A 15,734-nucleotide genomic window follows, 5' to 3' on the forward strand; every position below is an offset into this window, starting at 1 on the left:
CTCTAAAGACTGTTAGCCTGTTTGTGGTCAGTAATTCATGTGAATTAACTCCAACAGAGAGAAATTACACAATAATTGGCAGGAGGTGATGACTATTAAGTCCTTCCTTGCAGACCGAGAGGCACCACATCTGGAAAGGACACAACATCATTACAGTTCTCAGAGATCATAAAAACTTCGTCTATTTTTAAGGAGTTCCATCTATTACTTGGGAGTCATGCACAATGGGCACTCCTGATTTCATAATTTTTCTTGAGTGATTCATTTTTCCAGAGCACATAATATATCGGTGGATGCCTTGTCCCAGAATTTGGGGCTAAAGACAAAGCAAAATTAAGGAATATGGTGCTTTTACTTGCACTTGGAACATAGTCATGACAAGAACTCTTGGGAACCATGGCTATGATTTTCTCCAAAAGTGATTTACTCTGCCTTTGCACTGCTGAGAAGGATTTTGATAACACAAAACCACTTTTCCTATTTCCTCATCCCAGGAGGAAGATCACAAAAAAATCAATGCTTCTATGCTAGATCAAATGTTATGACAAACTTGTCTTTATCCCAGAGAAACACCAACTTTAAAAGCTAATATAATCATTTCTTTTAGAGTTTATTTTGCTTTCACAAAATCTAATGTGATGCCTCATTATGACAGGGAAGTGACACTGATACTTCAAAGGGGTATACTATCTGTAATAGAGCTAGTCTGTTTTCTGAGGAAAAACCTAGCTAACTGTAAACAGGCTAATTGTAGATGAGCTGGCTGATCAATTGGTAATATACATACAAATACATATGTGTATGTGTACGTGTGTGTCTCTATACAGTGCACACATAAATGTTTGTATTTTATGTATGTGATTTAGATATATATGTATATATATATATGTGTGTGTGTGTGTGTGTGTGAGTGATATATATATATATATGTGTGTGTGTGTGAGTGATATATATATGTATATATATATATGCACATACATATATATCACATATATGTCTTGGTACAAAAGAATCTTATACTTCTATAATTCTCAGCACTATCTGTCCCTTTATGTTCAGCAAAAATGACAAAGAGTTGTGCCATTAATAGTTGAATTTGATTGCTTATAATCCAAGTGTGAGATTTTGTTCAATGTTCAATGGAGGAACATGTTACTAGAGTAAATGAATCATATCAATCTTGACATTCTTGTTAAAAAAAAAAAAACTTGCAGCTAAATAGAGGGATGGCTAACAGGTACTCCTTAGAGATGCAAAGAAGGAAGGTCATGAAGTGAGTTTTATTGAAAATTCATTATTTCTTAAAATAGTTGGTTATCATTATTGGATTATTAATGAAAAACACTTACAAAAACCACCCTGAAAATAATTGCAGCTTATAGAATAACATCAATTGCTAAAATCCTTTGAAAAAGAAACTTCACAAAATGTTCCAAAGCAAATACACATATACTCTGATCATTGGTGACCAATATAAAGATGGGAAAAGATGAGGATAGGGAGAAATGTGTGAAAAAGCATTATTCAGAAACAAGGAAAGAACCTAAACATTTATAGATTACCTCATGAGCACCTTCTTTAAAATAAACTGGTATGCAGAGGGTATTGTTAGCATCAAGTAACACTAGAAATAAGAAAAAACATTCTATTCTATTTAAAAGATATTTGATTAACTTTGGAATTAACTTTGAGTCAGCTGTATGAATACAGTTAGGACACTGACTCATTACAGCTAAGTTCAAAATTAATAAAAAGTAAAGAGAAAGAATATAGAGAAAAATAAATGACATATCATTCAACTATTTATAACAGAACTATTTAAATAAGTAGTTGAAAACCAAAGAGAGAAATGACATTAATACTATGTAGCTTACTGAAATGGATCAAAACAAATCCAAAAAGAACTCCAAAATACCTTAGGCAGCAAATGTTGTATTTATATGTCAAATAGAAAGAGATGGATATAAACAAAATACCTTGTTAAAAGATAAACTCATCTCTAAGATCTTATGAAGAAGGATGACAGATGATTGGAGAGAGAATTGATGTATAAAGCAAATAGAAACAATGATAACTAAAACCAATTTAAAGAAAGATTAAAGAAAGGATATCAAAATAAAGTCATCCCAAGTATGCTGAAATAGATGAAAATAGAAGCAGTGCTCCAAAAAACGAAAAATTGAAAATATTTGCAGAAAAACTTTTAAGCAAACTGTTTTCTTTATCAAACCTGTTGGAGCCAACACTTGTGGACTTGATCACCACAATCCTAGAGAAAGAAAATAAAAATATAGAAGCCACAAAATGACTCCAATGAGAATAAATATGGAAAAAGCAGCCTTCTTAAATGGATGTTTAGAAGAGATTTGTGATGGACATGATACAATTATGACAGGATTGAGAGATCTGTATAAAAAGTATGTGTAACAGGAATATATCACATCAGACCCTATTTAATATTGGAAAAAAAGCCTAGAGAACATCAATCTCTATTCCCCTATTTGCCTCTTTCCCATATATGTACAAAATCTTTGAGAGCTGTGTATATACAATCTAGGACTTCCTTGATGAGGGTATTGGTAGGGAGAAAGCAAACATTCACAGGCAATATTTAAAAGTGAATCACACCTTCTCCATTTCACAATTAATTAAAAGGTACTTTTTGTTTGATTATGAACAAGCATTTGAGTCAGCATAACAAACCACCACTTTACAAGCACACAGATAGGAAGTGCCTGAGGCTGGATTTGAACTCAGACCTAATGTTCTATCTACTGAGTCACTAGCTGCCTCCAGTATCTCTCAAAGCCATACTGAAATCATTTCTTGGAAGATAATACATTAGAAATAAAGGAGCCTTATCATCAAATGAGGCACTAAGCAAGAAATTTGAAAGTTCTCCCAAGATTTTCAAATCACTCTCCTCCACACTTCTGTGGTTCTCTTATTCCATCCAGGATAAAAAACTTTACAACTTGGCCCTTTCCTACTGATGTAAATTGTGTCCCCTTTAACCTTTGGGGGGCCCTGAAACTGTGTCCCCTTTAATATGTGGGGGAAGGGTGATTCGGGGTCTCAAGCTCTCTCCTGGGAAAAGCACACTTTTCCCAGACAACAGTGGTTTCATTCAATTGGAGATCTTGTCAGGGACATAATCACTACTTTCTATTGAATTGGAGATTAGTTCCTGGGAGCAATTGCTCCCATCTTGAGGCCTGGGAAAACCCCCAAAAAGCCTTAGAAGACTAAATAAAAGGCAATTTTGAACCCCAAATCTTCACAGAAATCCTAACAGGATCATGCGCACTACTGAAGATATTTACTTCTCAGTACAACCCACCTTTGCTATTATTCCTTGCCCACTAAGAAGTCTGGCTTCCTAGCAAACTGGCTTCTTAGGACAAATAAACCCATCCTTTGCCACAAACCTCATGCTTGTAGTCATTGGGGTTTGTGAATTCTTTTGCAAAGCCTGCCACCGGCCAAGGGGATCCCATTGTTGTTAGGGGATCTCTTTCTCTCTATTCTTGTACCTTATCACTACTTTTATTTCCTACTCCATGCACTCTAAAATTCCACTATCCCAACCAATTTGCTTGAATTGAATACAACAGGCCATCTCTAATCTTTGTGCGTGTGACATGTCCCGAAAACCAGAATGACCCATTTGGGGCATTGTTGTTATTATTTAAGAGAAAAAACATATATTTACAAATATACCACTTACCTCATTATACCAGCCAACAATGAGTTCCAGGTTACCCACAAACTTTCGAAAAGTTTCATTCTGAGAGAAAAGAGTCTCTGCACTCCCTGGGATCTCTTTTTGTTCCTGAAAGTTCAAGTACTTGACCTCTCTCAGAACAGCCACTAACTGAAAGGTTAAAAAAAAAAAAAAATCAGAGAAAAAGGCTACAATTAGTTCTAGAAAGATGGTAAGATTTTTCTAAGGTTAGCTTCTCCTACTTTCCCCTGTCCCCCCAAAAAGTAATATAAGTAAAAAAGTTCTCAAATTCAGTAAACTCAAAACAAAAAACAAAAAACAAAAAAAGAAAGAAATAGGAAAAAAATACAGGAATGAGATAAATGAAAGAATCTATTATCACTTTTACTGAAAAAAGTTACTAAACAACTACTCATCAATTTGCTATTTTGGGTGCTCATGCCTATGTTGAGGGGTGAGATACCTTAACAGCAGAATTCGCAATCCCAGTCTCCAAATCCAGGTTTTGGCAAAAAATGGGTTCATTTTTCACTGAGCAGCTCTCTTAATGAACTGCTTCCTGATTAGGAAGATAGCCAGAGCCTTGATTCTATGGCTTGGGGCTAGGGAGCAATTGAGGGGCTAATTTTCAAATCAATAAGGGTGGTAATTGTTTCCCTGACCAAAGCAATTCCTAGATCAATTGGAGGTGGGTGTTTCCCATGGGAACCAGATAGCTTTCCCCAGAGCCAGGAGGAGTTGAGATTCAGAGTTTTTCTAATCCAGTTCCCCCCATACCCCAAAGATCTGGGGGACACAATTCTAGCCTACTTCACTCTCCCCTTCACTCCCATAAATCTTGTACTGGCCTGGGGCAGCTAGCCCTAGTATACTTGTGACAACTGCAATCTCAGGGTCTTACTTAGCTTTTAGAGTTAACTGCTTTTTAAGTTTTCAAGTAGGGTTGAGACTTGCCTATAACCACAGCCCTGACCCTAAAGGATCACTGGGATTTTAGGTACTTCACTTTTGGGGCTAACCCTCCTGAGCATTAGCTCATGTGGATTACCACATGTGGGGAGAGTACCCCTCCCCAGTATGTTGAGCTGAAGCCCATGAATCAGCCCAGCTCCACTGACAAGAAGTGAAGGAGGCAGCTGCAGAAGACTCTTGAAAACTATAAAGCCAGGACAAGAAATTAGAAAAGGATGGAGGCCAGAAATGTACTGCTGATTAAAATTAAGTAACATAGGAGAGCAGACCACAGATAACCAGGGTGAGAAAGGAATTGAGAAGAGAATTAACTTCTTGAACCCCTTCCCTATTCCCTTGGGTCAGTAGAAGTCATCTCTGTCATTATTGCCCTTTCAAATCTGATGGGGGTGAACCCTGAAACTATCCTCCTTGACTTTTGGGGTGAACTCTGAAATTCTCCCCTGATAGGGACCCACCCTTCAGGGCAGTTAAGTGGTTTCATTAAGATTAGCCCAGTACCATTCCCTACTTAGCTCAAACTTAAGTGGCCTCATTCAACTGGAAATCTAGGCCTGGGGGCAGTGACTGCATTGAAGAGATCTCATTCAATTGAAACTTCAGTCTCAGATTTTTTATAAAAAGATAATTTTAAACTCCAATCTTTGCAGAAGTCCAAAGTAGAAGACTGCTTTGCCAAAGGACCTCTCTTCTTGGCACAGCTATCAGGACTCTTGCCTGCTGTGAAGAGACCTTCTTATCAGTAATAACCTTTTGTTATTTCTCTGACAGGACTTTGCCACTAAAAAGTCTGTCTTCCTAGCAAAGCTTTCTCAAAGACCAATAAACTTCCCTTTTGCCTTTTCAGGTTCATGAATTTTTTTCACATTGGACCTGGGTCGACCAGAGGGGATTCCCACAATTCTCTGCACTGCCACTAACTGCATCTAAACATATATTCTGTTATGAGGTGACTAGATAAGGTACTAGATGGAATACTTCCATCTCCAAATCTAGATCCTCTGTGGGTTTTTTTTTAAATTATAGCTTTTTTATTTTTAAAATATATACATGGATAACTTTCTACATTCATCCCTACAAAATGTGTTCTAATTTTTTTCCTCCCTTGCTCCCACCCCCTCCCCAAGTTGGCAAGTGTTGATCCTATGTTCTTATTATGCCAGAGCACAGAACCTAGGTTCCAAGATCTCAGATCAGACCTATTATTACTATTATTTCTCCATCACCTGTTCTGCTGCCTCCTCCAAACATTGTAAGCTATCTTTCAGTACTCTGAACATGTCTCATCTGCTCTTTTGGAGGCTTCCTGTTTATGTACAGTTTGAAGCTGTTTTCACTATTGTGATAGTTTACGGCCCATATTTCTAAACTCCTCCTCCAAATACTTTGTGCAGAGACATTTGTTTTCAGGATTTTACATATAATCATAAAATAATCACCCCCCAGGTATAACAAAAATCTTATGTCTCCCATATTGCACTTTTATACTCATCCCTCCAGCAAACCCAGTCCAGCAAGATGGCTACCAACCGCTTTGCTGAAGTTCACTTGGATGAGGCCTGTGCTTGGATCTCTCAAAATCAAGGGCTGTCCTAAATTAAAGTGACAGTCTTCATCCACTCGCTCTATCCACTGCTTGTAAATGGACTGACGGTAGCTTTGAAGTAAAGCCATCATCTCCTCATATTTTTGATAGATCACCTTAGCCTCTGCACTGGACATGACCCTATATTAAGAATTTCAGATAAGTAGAAAAACAGCATAAGATTTTATATGATGCATCCAAAAAAAAAAAAAAAAAAAAGCTAGAGAATCCCTTTGACCTATATAAACCATGATTGCTTTCAGAATGTTATCATCTATCACTCAGCTTTCAATTCATTCAGGAATTGATTATGCAGATTGTGAATCATTCAGGGCCCTTATTTCCCCAGGGGTCTTCTTGCAACCACAGAATCTCAAGAGTTAGAAAGTCAACTAATCCAACTAGTGCTTTAACAGAGTTCTGTCATTTTTCATTTCTCTATATGCTAACAAGTGGCTAAAAGTAAAGAGGCAAAGGAAAGAGGTGTTCAAATTTGTCTTACAGAATTATAAATTTAGAATTGAAGGGACTTTTAGGGATAACAGTCTCATGTCATTGCTGAACAATGGCTGTAGAAAATTGAAGTTAAAAGAAAGGAAATGTCATGCCTAAGGTAACAAAAGTAGTAAGTTTTAGAGCTAGGATTTAAGCCTAGGATTTCTTAATAGGATCCAGATTTCTTTCTTCAAAACCACTGATAGATAAAAATCTGATACAAGATGAAACTGAAAAATTTGGCTGAAGTTAAGGTTTGGGTATTAATTTGCTGATATTAATGATCCGTGCTGTCCTCACACCCCACTACCAGGGCCTTGGTGTCCCTTCTAGCCAAGAAATCATGACTTACGGATGATCAATGTATTTGAAGTCCTTCTTTGGTGCCTGAAGCCTTTCCTGGAGCTCCAGGCTCCATTTCAGTTGTCCAGCAATAGGAGGCATATTTATATTTATTGGTGGGACGCCACCTCCTTCTTTCGTAGCCAATATCTGGGCATCATACAAAATTTTGCCATTATCCAATTCAGCATCAAACATATTCAATAAGACTGTATACTTGGGAACTACTTCCCTCAATATTAGAGGCCGTTCGACAAGTGCCCCAAACATGTATAATAACTGAAAGATAAAGAGATGATATTGAGATTTTACCAAAAACTTTTGATTCCCTATTCATCTAGCACTATTTTTAGTTCTGTAGCTATTGAAGATCCCATGTTTCATAAGATATTGTTTGATCTTTTAAAAAAAATATTAAATTTACTTTTTGATGATGTGTGTAATGAATGAATAAAATCCTCTCTTCTAATCATACATTTTCTTTTCTCTAATAGAATTACAGGTTTTACAAATAGAGAGAACCTTGGAGATCACTCTAATTCCCTCATCTACTAGATGATGAAACTGACCACGATGTAAATCAGCTATCATCCTAAAATCTAGAGTCTAGAGAAAAAAAAAAAAGTAGGGCCACAGATGTAGAGCTGTAAGGAACCTTAGTGTTTTACAGATGAAGAAACTGAGATTCAAAGAGAAATTAGTTTTTTTCAAGGTTGTGCTAGCTAGTAAGTAGCAAAGCTGAAAGTAGGGGACTCTGATCCTAAAGCCAGGATTTTTCTCTACCACACCATGCTGTATTAACTAAAGAAATCAGTCTTGGACCAAAAAAAAAAAAAAAAAAAAAGAGAGAGAGAGAAAAAAAGTTTTTAAGGAGCAGCATATAAGCAGCACATTAGTAGTCTAGGACTCTTATAGTGCTGTTTCATTAAATTATATCATTTTCAAGATGACTGGAAATATGGAAAAGGCCAGCAAAAATCTATGTATTGTGTAGGGTGTATGTGTTGGGATGGGAGAAGGTTCATCAGGAAAAATCTTCATTTGATTTTTTTCCCCATCCCAACTGATGAAATCACAGGAGATAAGAGGTATCAGATAATAAGGTGTTAATGTTTCAAAAGTATAAAGAATTTATACCTTGTTGACTCTTTTGCAAGATGTGAAAAAGTGCTCCATCAAAACTGAAGAGGTGAGAAGACAACTAACCATAGTCTTACTAAGAATCAGCAAAAACTTTGACAGCCTTTGAAAAAAAATTGGGGGTGAGGGAAGAGCTGAGGCAATTGGGATTGAGTGATTTGCCCAGGGTCACACAGCTAGTATGTGTCAAGTGTATGAGGACAAATTTGAACTCAGATCTTCTTGACTCCATGGTCAGTGTTATCTTCATTGAATTGCCAAGCTGATCCATTGTCCTTTAAAAATTGAGAAACATCCTTTAAGATAAAGAGTTGATACAGGAAATAGCTCTGGAATATGTGGCCTCTGGCAGCAGAGCAAAGAACTACATAAGAAAAAGAATCCCTTTTGTTAAGAGGGAATCACTCTTTCCCCTTTCTATCAACCATGATGTCTCATCAGGAATCTCTTATTAGAGGAATTTCTTCCTAGTGGTTTTTAAGCGGAAATTCTATGTCCAAGGGTTGCAATGTGAAAATATCATGGAAAGAAACATCAGAAGTATGAGTTGACTAGAATTCAAGTGTCCCTACATATATATATATATATATATATATATATATATATATATATATATATATATATATATATATATATATGCCTCTCTACTAGTGAATTCAAATAGAGCATATGTGCCCCTTCTTCCCACTGATGGTATGACTATTTGTAGGAGATTTCATCCCAGGTTTCTGGGAGAAATGTTTTGCTATAATTGTTCTTATGATTTCATCTAAATAAATATCTTTGCTTTTTTTGCTAATTATATCTACTCTAGCAAAACATACTGGTCATGAACTAAAGCTTTAGGAGTATGGGCCTGCAAAGTACTCTGAAATTGGAAGTTAGTTGCATCCATGGAGCCCCAAACTACAAATATAAATCAAAATTTGATTTGCATTTAGTGAAAAGGTTACTGCAAACATTTTTTGAAAATGATAACTATATCCTAAAAGCATTGCAAGTAACTTCTACTTTAGTTAAAACTACTAATTTCCTTAATTTCTCCTTCCTTGAGATTCATTCTTCTGGACCTCTCTTAGGAGGAGGAAATGTTATAGGTATAAATTTTTAAATGCAGTTTCTAAGTTTTTGCTCTTTATTAATGTTGCATTTGCTAGCATTAAATAATATTAATGAATTTATTAACATTAATATTTAAATGAAAGCCTCCAAGGGTGTTGGCCATATATTCTATATAATATTCTGCATCAATGGATGGAGTGTCAATATTAATTAGATTAGATTATTTTTCATAATAGAGCCACATGAGGCAGGCAACAAAATTGGCTAAGTGCCCTTGTGTGTGGAACTCAAAATCAGATACTTCAAGCAAAACAAATTCTCATATTGTCCATGCCCAGAATTGTATGTTTCATTCGGCATATTAGTCTATCACCTCTTTGAAGAGGGTCTCTGAAACTCTGAAAAAATCCTTGAAGGAGAAAATCTGCTTCAACTGTGCCTCAGTGAAGGACCTTGCCCCGAGGGACAAATAGTTTCATCCTTGTTATCTGGGTGGGGTTGGCTCAGTCCTGAAACTCATTGAATTCAATTCAAATTCCAGCTCTACAGGACCAGGAGATCATTAATATACTTCAACAACAATACTATATGATGATCAATTCTGATGGACGTGGCCCTTTTCAACAATGAGATGAACCAAATATATTCCAATAGAGCAGTAATGAACTGAACCAGTTACACCCAGCGAAAGAACTCTGGGAGATGACTATGAACCACTACGTAGAATTCCCAGTCCCTCTATTGCATTTTGGATTTCCTTCACAGGCTAATTGTACACTATTTCAAAGTCCGATTCTTTTTGTACAGCAAAACAACTGTTTGGACATGTATACATATATTGTATTTAACTTATACTCTAACATATTTAATATGTATTGGTCAACCTGCTATCTCGGGGTGGGGGAAGGAGGTGAAAAATTGGAACAAAAGGTTTGGCAATTGTCAATGTTGTAAAATTACCCATGCACATATCTGGTAAATAAAAATTATTAAAAAAAAAAATTCCAGCTCAAGCTGAAACCCAGCAATGAGCCAACTTGAGACTCCACCCACAAGTTCCCTTCAGCTAAAGGTCCCATTGTAAAAAGAGCCAAACTAAAATCCTTTCTTTGCAGAGGTTCCAAATATGCCAGCTCCATGCTTGGCATGCCAAGGAGCCTCTGTCCACTGGAATATTCTTTCCAGTGACATCCTCTTTTTTTCCTCACCTATTTCCTAACCTCTCTGTCAGGATTTCTAACCTTATTTCCAATCCCCATAATAAACCTCTTTTATCAATCTAGGTTTTCGGGTCTGTAAATTCCTTTACAAAGAACCTCTGCACCGCCAGAAGGGAGTCACCAAAACTCCCTATCCTTGTGCCGAATCCCAAGGGATTGCAGGGGAGCCAGACCTCTCCATTTGGTTCCCTAAACCCCAAACCTGCCACACATTTAACTCCCTGACCACCAGAAACCCTAATCTCATTTTGGTTCCTTAAACCTAGACCTTATCATCCATTCTGTGGAATTACATTGATTAGATCCTTAACTTATTTATTATTTTCATTAGGTTTGTCTAGTTCTTCAAAAAAGTGTACAAGATGGCTTCCGAACTTCCAGCCAAGATGGCGGCGTGGAGGCAGACAGCTGCTTGAGCTCCACGTTTTCTCTCAGAATTTACTTCATGACAAGCCCTGGAATTAATGCTTTACTGGAAAAGAAACCCACAAATAATCACCAACAGACGACATCCTTGAAATTTGCCAGAAAAGGTCTGTGTTTGCTCGGGGGAGGGGACGAACAGACTGGGCACAGGCTGAGGGCAGGAGCAAGATCAAGGCAGGCAGATCACACTGCTCAGACCGGAGGGGGGAGGGGTTCGATCTCTGCTGTTTCTGCAGAACGACCTTTACCCCAGTGTGGATATTCCTTCTTGGCAGCAAGCCAGGATCAGCTGAGAAGGTGTAAACACTGGAGGTAAAGAATAAAACTCTGGAAAGCTAGCGTCTCTCGGAACCGGCCACCCCCTCCCCACCTGGAGTGACTCAGTGCCTTCTTAGAGCCTCAGAGCACAGATGCATTGCAACCATCACTGTCCTGCTAGTGCCTCGCTGCTGTCTCCCCAGTCTGTAGAGGTAGCTTGATAACACCATCCAGCCCCACCCCCCCCCAAACAGACCAATTGTCTCCTTTGTCAGTTTGTTTTCTTCAGTTCCGCTCTAACAAAATGAACAAAAAATTTAAAAGGGCTCTAACCATTGACAGCTTCTGTATGGAGAGAGAGCAGACTTCAAACCCTGAGGAGACTAAAAGCAGACTGTCTAAACAAGACTCTCATAGAGGAAATCAAAAAGGCTCTCAAAAGAGAGCTAGAAGAGAAATGGGAAAAGAAAAGGGAAGCTTGGCAAGAGAGCCTGGAGAAGTCATCCAGAGTGGATAAAGAGATCAAATCATTGAGAAATAAAATTAGTGAGCTGGAAAAAGAAAACAGCTCTCTAAAAAATAAAATTGATGAAATGGAAAAAAAATTCCATAGAAGAAAAAAAAACTCACTTAAAATTTCAATTGGATTGATAAATGGTCAAAGGATATGAACAGACAATTTTCAGATGATGAAATTAAAACTATTTCCACTCATATGAAAGAGTGTTCCAAATCACTATTGATCAGAGAAATGCAAATTAAGACAACTCTGAGGTATCATTACACACCTGTCAGATTGGCTAAGATGACAGGAACAAATAACGATGAATGTTGGAGGGGCTGTGGGAAAACTGGGACACTGATGCATTGTTGGTGGAGTTGTGAAAGAATCCAACCATTCTGGAGAGCAATCTGGAATTATGCCCAAAAAGTTATCAAAATGTGCATACCCTTTGACCCAGCCATACTACTACTGGGCTTATACCCCAAGGAACTACTAGAGAAGGGAAAGGGTCCTGTATGTGCCAAAATGTTTGTGGCAGCCCTTTTCATAGTGGCTAGAAGCTGGAAGATGAATGGATGTCCATCAATTGGAGAATGGTTGGGTAAACTATGGTATATGAATGTTATGGAATATTATTGTTCTATAAGAAATGACCAACAGGAGAAATACAGAGAGGCTTGGAGAGACTTACATCAACTGATGCTGAGTGAAACGAGCAGAACCAGAAGATCATTATACACTTCAACAATGATACTGTACGAGGATGTATGCTGATGGAAGTGGATTTCTTCAACATAGAGAAGAGCTAATCCAATTCCAATTGATTAATGATGGAAAGAACCAGCTACATCCAGAAAAGGAACAATGGGAAATGAATGTAAACTGTTATTTTTACCTTCTGAATCCAATTCTTCCTGTGCAACAAAAAATTCGGTTCTACACACATATATTGTATCTAAATTATACTGTAATATATTTAACATATATAAGACTGCTTGCCATCTGGGTGAGGGGTTTGGTGGAGGAAGGGAAAAAATCTGAATAGAAGTAAGTGCAAGGGATAATGTTGTAAAAAATTACCCATGCATATGTACTGTCAAAAAATGTTATAATTATAAAATAAAATAAAAATAAAAAAAAAAAAAAAAAAAAAAAAAGAATGTACAAAATAAAAAAAAAAAAAAAAAATTTCAATTGGACAATTACAAAAAGATATAAAAAAAGTGAATGAAGAAAATACATCATTGAAAATTAGAATTGAATAAGTAGAAATGAATGAGGAGAAACCAAGAAGCAGTCAAGCAAAACCAGAAAAATGAAACAATAGAAAAGAATGTCAAGTACCTTATTGGGAAGACATCAGACCTGGAAAACAGATCCAGGAGAGGCAATTTGAGAATAATCAGACTCCCTGAAAAATGGGAGGAAAAAAAGAGCTTGGACACTTTTTTCCAGGAAATTATCAAAGAGAACTGCCCAGACATTTTAGAAACAGAGGGTAAAATAGACATTGAAAAAATTCATTGATCACCTACTGAAAGGGACCCTAAAATCAAAACGCCAAGAAATATAGTGGCCAAGTTCAAGAACCATCAGATGAAGGAAAAAATATTAGAAGCTGCTAGAAAAAAGCAATTCAGATATGGAGGAGCCACAAAAAGGATAACCCAGAATCTAGCAGCATCCACATTAAAGGAACGAAGGGCCTGGAATATGATATTCTGAAAGGCTAAGGAACTTGGTATGCAGCCAAGAATAACTTACCCAGCGAAAATGAGCATCATTTTCCAGGGAAGAAGATGGACATTTAACGAAATAAATGAATTCCATCTATTTTTGATGAAAAAACCAGATCTACACAAAAAGTTTGATCTTCAAATGCAGAACTCAAGAGAGTTCTAAAAAGGTAAAAAGAAATCTTGAGAACTATATTTCTGCCATAAAGATATGTAAAGAACACATGTATAATTTGTCCTAGAAACTAGAGGTGGAAAGGAAATTATATCATAAAAATGGGTAAAGTGGTGGTACTACATCTCATGAAGAGGCAAAGGTAATCTATTATATATAAGAGAAAGAAAGGAGGGGGATGAACATAGTGTATATCAATAGACATATTCGATTTATGGTGAAACTCCTTCTACTTCATTGAAAAATGAGAGGGAAGGAGTAAGCTAAGGGGAAGGGAATACAGAAATTGTGAGGAAAAGGGGTAAAATAGAGGGAGGAACTTTAAGGTGGGGGAGGATACTAAAAAGGGAGGGCTGTGAAAAGCAAGTGGTGCTCACAAGTTTAATACTGGGGAGGGGGGTAAGAGGGAAGGAAAGGAGAAAAGCATAAGCAGGGATTAATAGGATGGCAAGCAATATAGAAATAGTCATTTTAACCATAAATGTGAATGGGGTAAACTCCCCCATAAAGAGGAAGCAGTTAGCAGACTGGATTAAAAGCCAGAATCCTACAATATGTTGTTTATAGGAAATACACCTGAAACAGGGTGATACAAACAGAATAAAGGTAAAAGGTTAGAGCAGAATCTACTATGCTTCGGGTGAAGCCAAAAAAGCAGGGCTAGCCATCCTCATCTCAGATCAAGCAAAAACAAAAATTGATCTAATTAAAAGAGATAAAGAAGGGCATTTTATCTTGCTAAAGGGTAGCATAGATAATGAAGCAGTATCAATATTAAACATATACGCATCAAGTGGTGCAATATTAAATTCTTAAAAGAGAAATTAAGAGAGCTACAAGAAGAAATAGATAGCAAAACTATAATAGTGGGAGATCTCAGCCTTGCACTCTCAGAATTAGATAAATCAAACCACAAAATAAATAAGAAAGAAGTCAAAGAGGTAAATAGAATACTAGAAAAGTTTGATATGATAGATCTTTGGTGAAAGTTAAATGGAGACAGAAAGGAGTATACTTTCTTCTCAGCAGTTCATGGAACCTATATAAAAATTGACCATATACTAGGACATAAAAACCTCAAAATCAAATGCAGTAAAGCAGAAATAGTAAATGCATACTTTTCAGACCACAATGCAATGAAAATTACATTCAATAAAAAGCCAGGGGAAAATAGACCAAAAAATAATTGGAAACTAAATAATCTCATACTAAAGAATGATTGGGTGAAACAGCAAATCATAGACATAATTAATAACTTCACCCAAGAAAATGACACTGAGATGCCATACCAAAATGTGTGGGATGCAGCCAAAGCAGTAATAAGGGGAAATTTCATATCTCTAGAGCCCTATTTGCATAAAATAGAGAAAGAAAAGGTCAATGAATTGGGCTTACAACTAAAAATGCTAGAAAAGGAACAAATTAAAAATCCCTAGACAAACACGAAACTTGAAATTCTAAAAATAAAAGGAGAGATTAATAAAATTGAAAGTAAAACAACTATTGAATTAATTAATAAAACTAAGAGTTGGTTCTATGAAAAAACCAACAAAATAGAAAAACCCTTAGTAAATCTGATTAAAAAAAGGAAAGAGGAAAAGCAAATTGTTAGTCTTAAAAATGAAAAGGGAGAACTCACTACTAATGAAGAGGAAATTAGAACAATAGTTAGGAGTTACTTTGCCCAACTTTATGCCAATAAATTTGATAACTTAAATGAAATGGAAGAAAATCTTCAAAAATATAGCTTACCCAGATTAACAGAGGAAGAAGTAAGTAGTCTAAATAGTCCATTTCAGAAAAAGAAATAGAACAAGCTATTAACCAACTCCCTAAGAAAAAATCCCCAGGACCAGCTGGATTTACATGTGAATTCTACCAAACATTTAAAGAACAATTAACTCCAATGCTATATAAGCTATTTTAAAAAATAGGGATTGAAGGAGTCCTACCAAATTCCTTTTATGACACAGACATGGTACTGATACCTAAACCAGGTAGGCTGAAAACAGAGAAAGAAAATTATAGAACAATCTCCTTAATGAATATGGATGCTAAAATATTAAATAAAATATTAGCAAAAAGACTACAGAA

At 36.5% G+C, this 15,734-nt stretch overlaps 1 protein-coding gene across 1 annotated transcript in view; it reads right to left on the reverse strand.

Moving 5' to 3' along the window:
• Window positions 1-15,734, reverse strand: part of DNAH17 (dynein axonemal heavy chain 17) — a 288,979-nt gene that overhangs the window by 236,471 nt on the left and 36,774 nt on the right. The window contains exons 12-14 of the mRNA XM_074260267.1: window positions 7,129-7,397; window positions 6,227-6,422; window positions 3,728-3,874 (exon numbers count right to left, since the gene is read on the reverse strand). Of these exons, the coding sequence (XP_074116368.1) occupies window positions 3,728-3,874; window positions 6,227-6,422; window positions 7,129-7,397 (612 nt within the window). The remainder of the gene's footprint in view (window positions 1-3,727; window positions 3,875-6,226; window positions 6,423-7,128; window positions 7,398-15,734) is intronic.

This window comes from Sminthopsis crassicaudata, chromosome 4 (assembly GCF_048593235.1).
Source record: "Sminthopsis crassicaudata isolate SCR6 chromosome 4, ASM4859323v1, whole genome shotgun sequence".
Taxonomy (NCBI): Eukaryota; Metazoa; Chordata; class Mammalia; order Dasyuromorphia; family Dasyuridae; genus Sminthopsis; species Sminthopsis crassicaudata.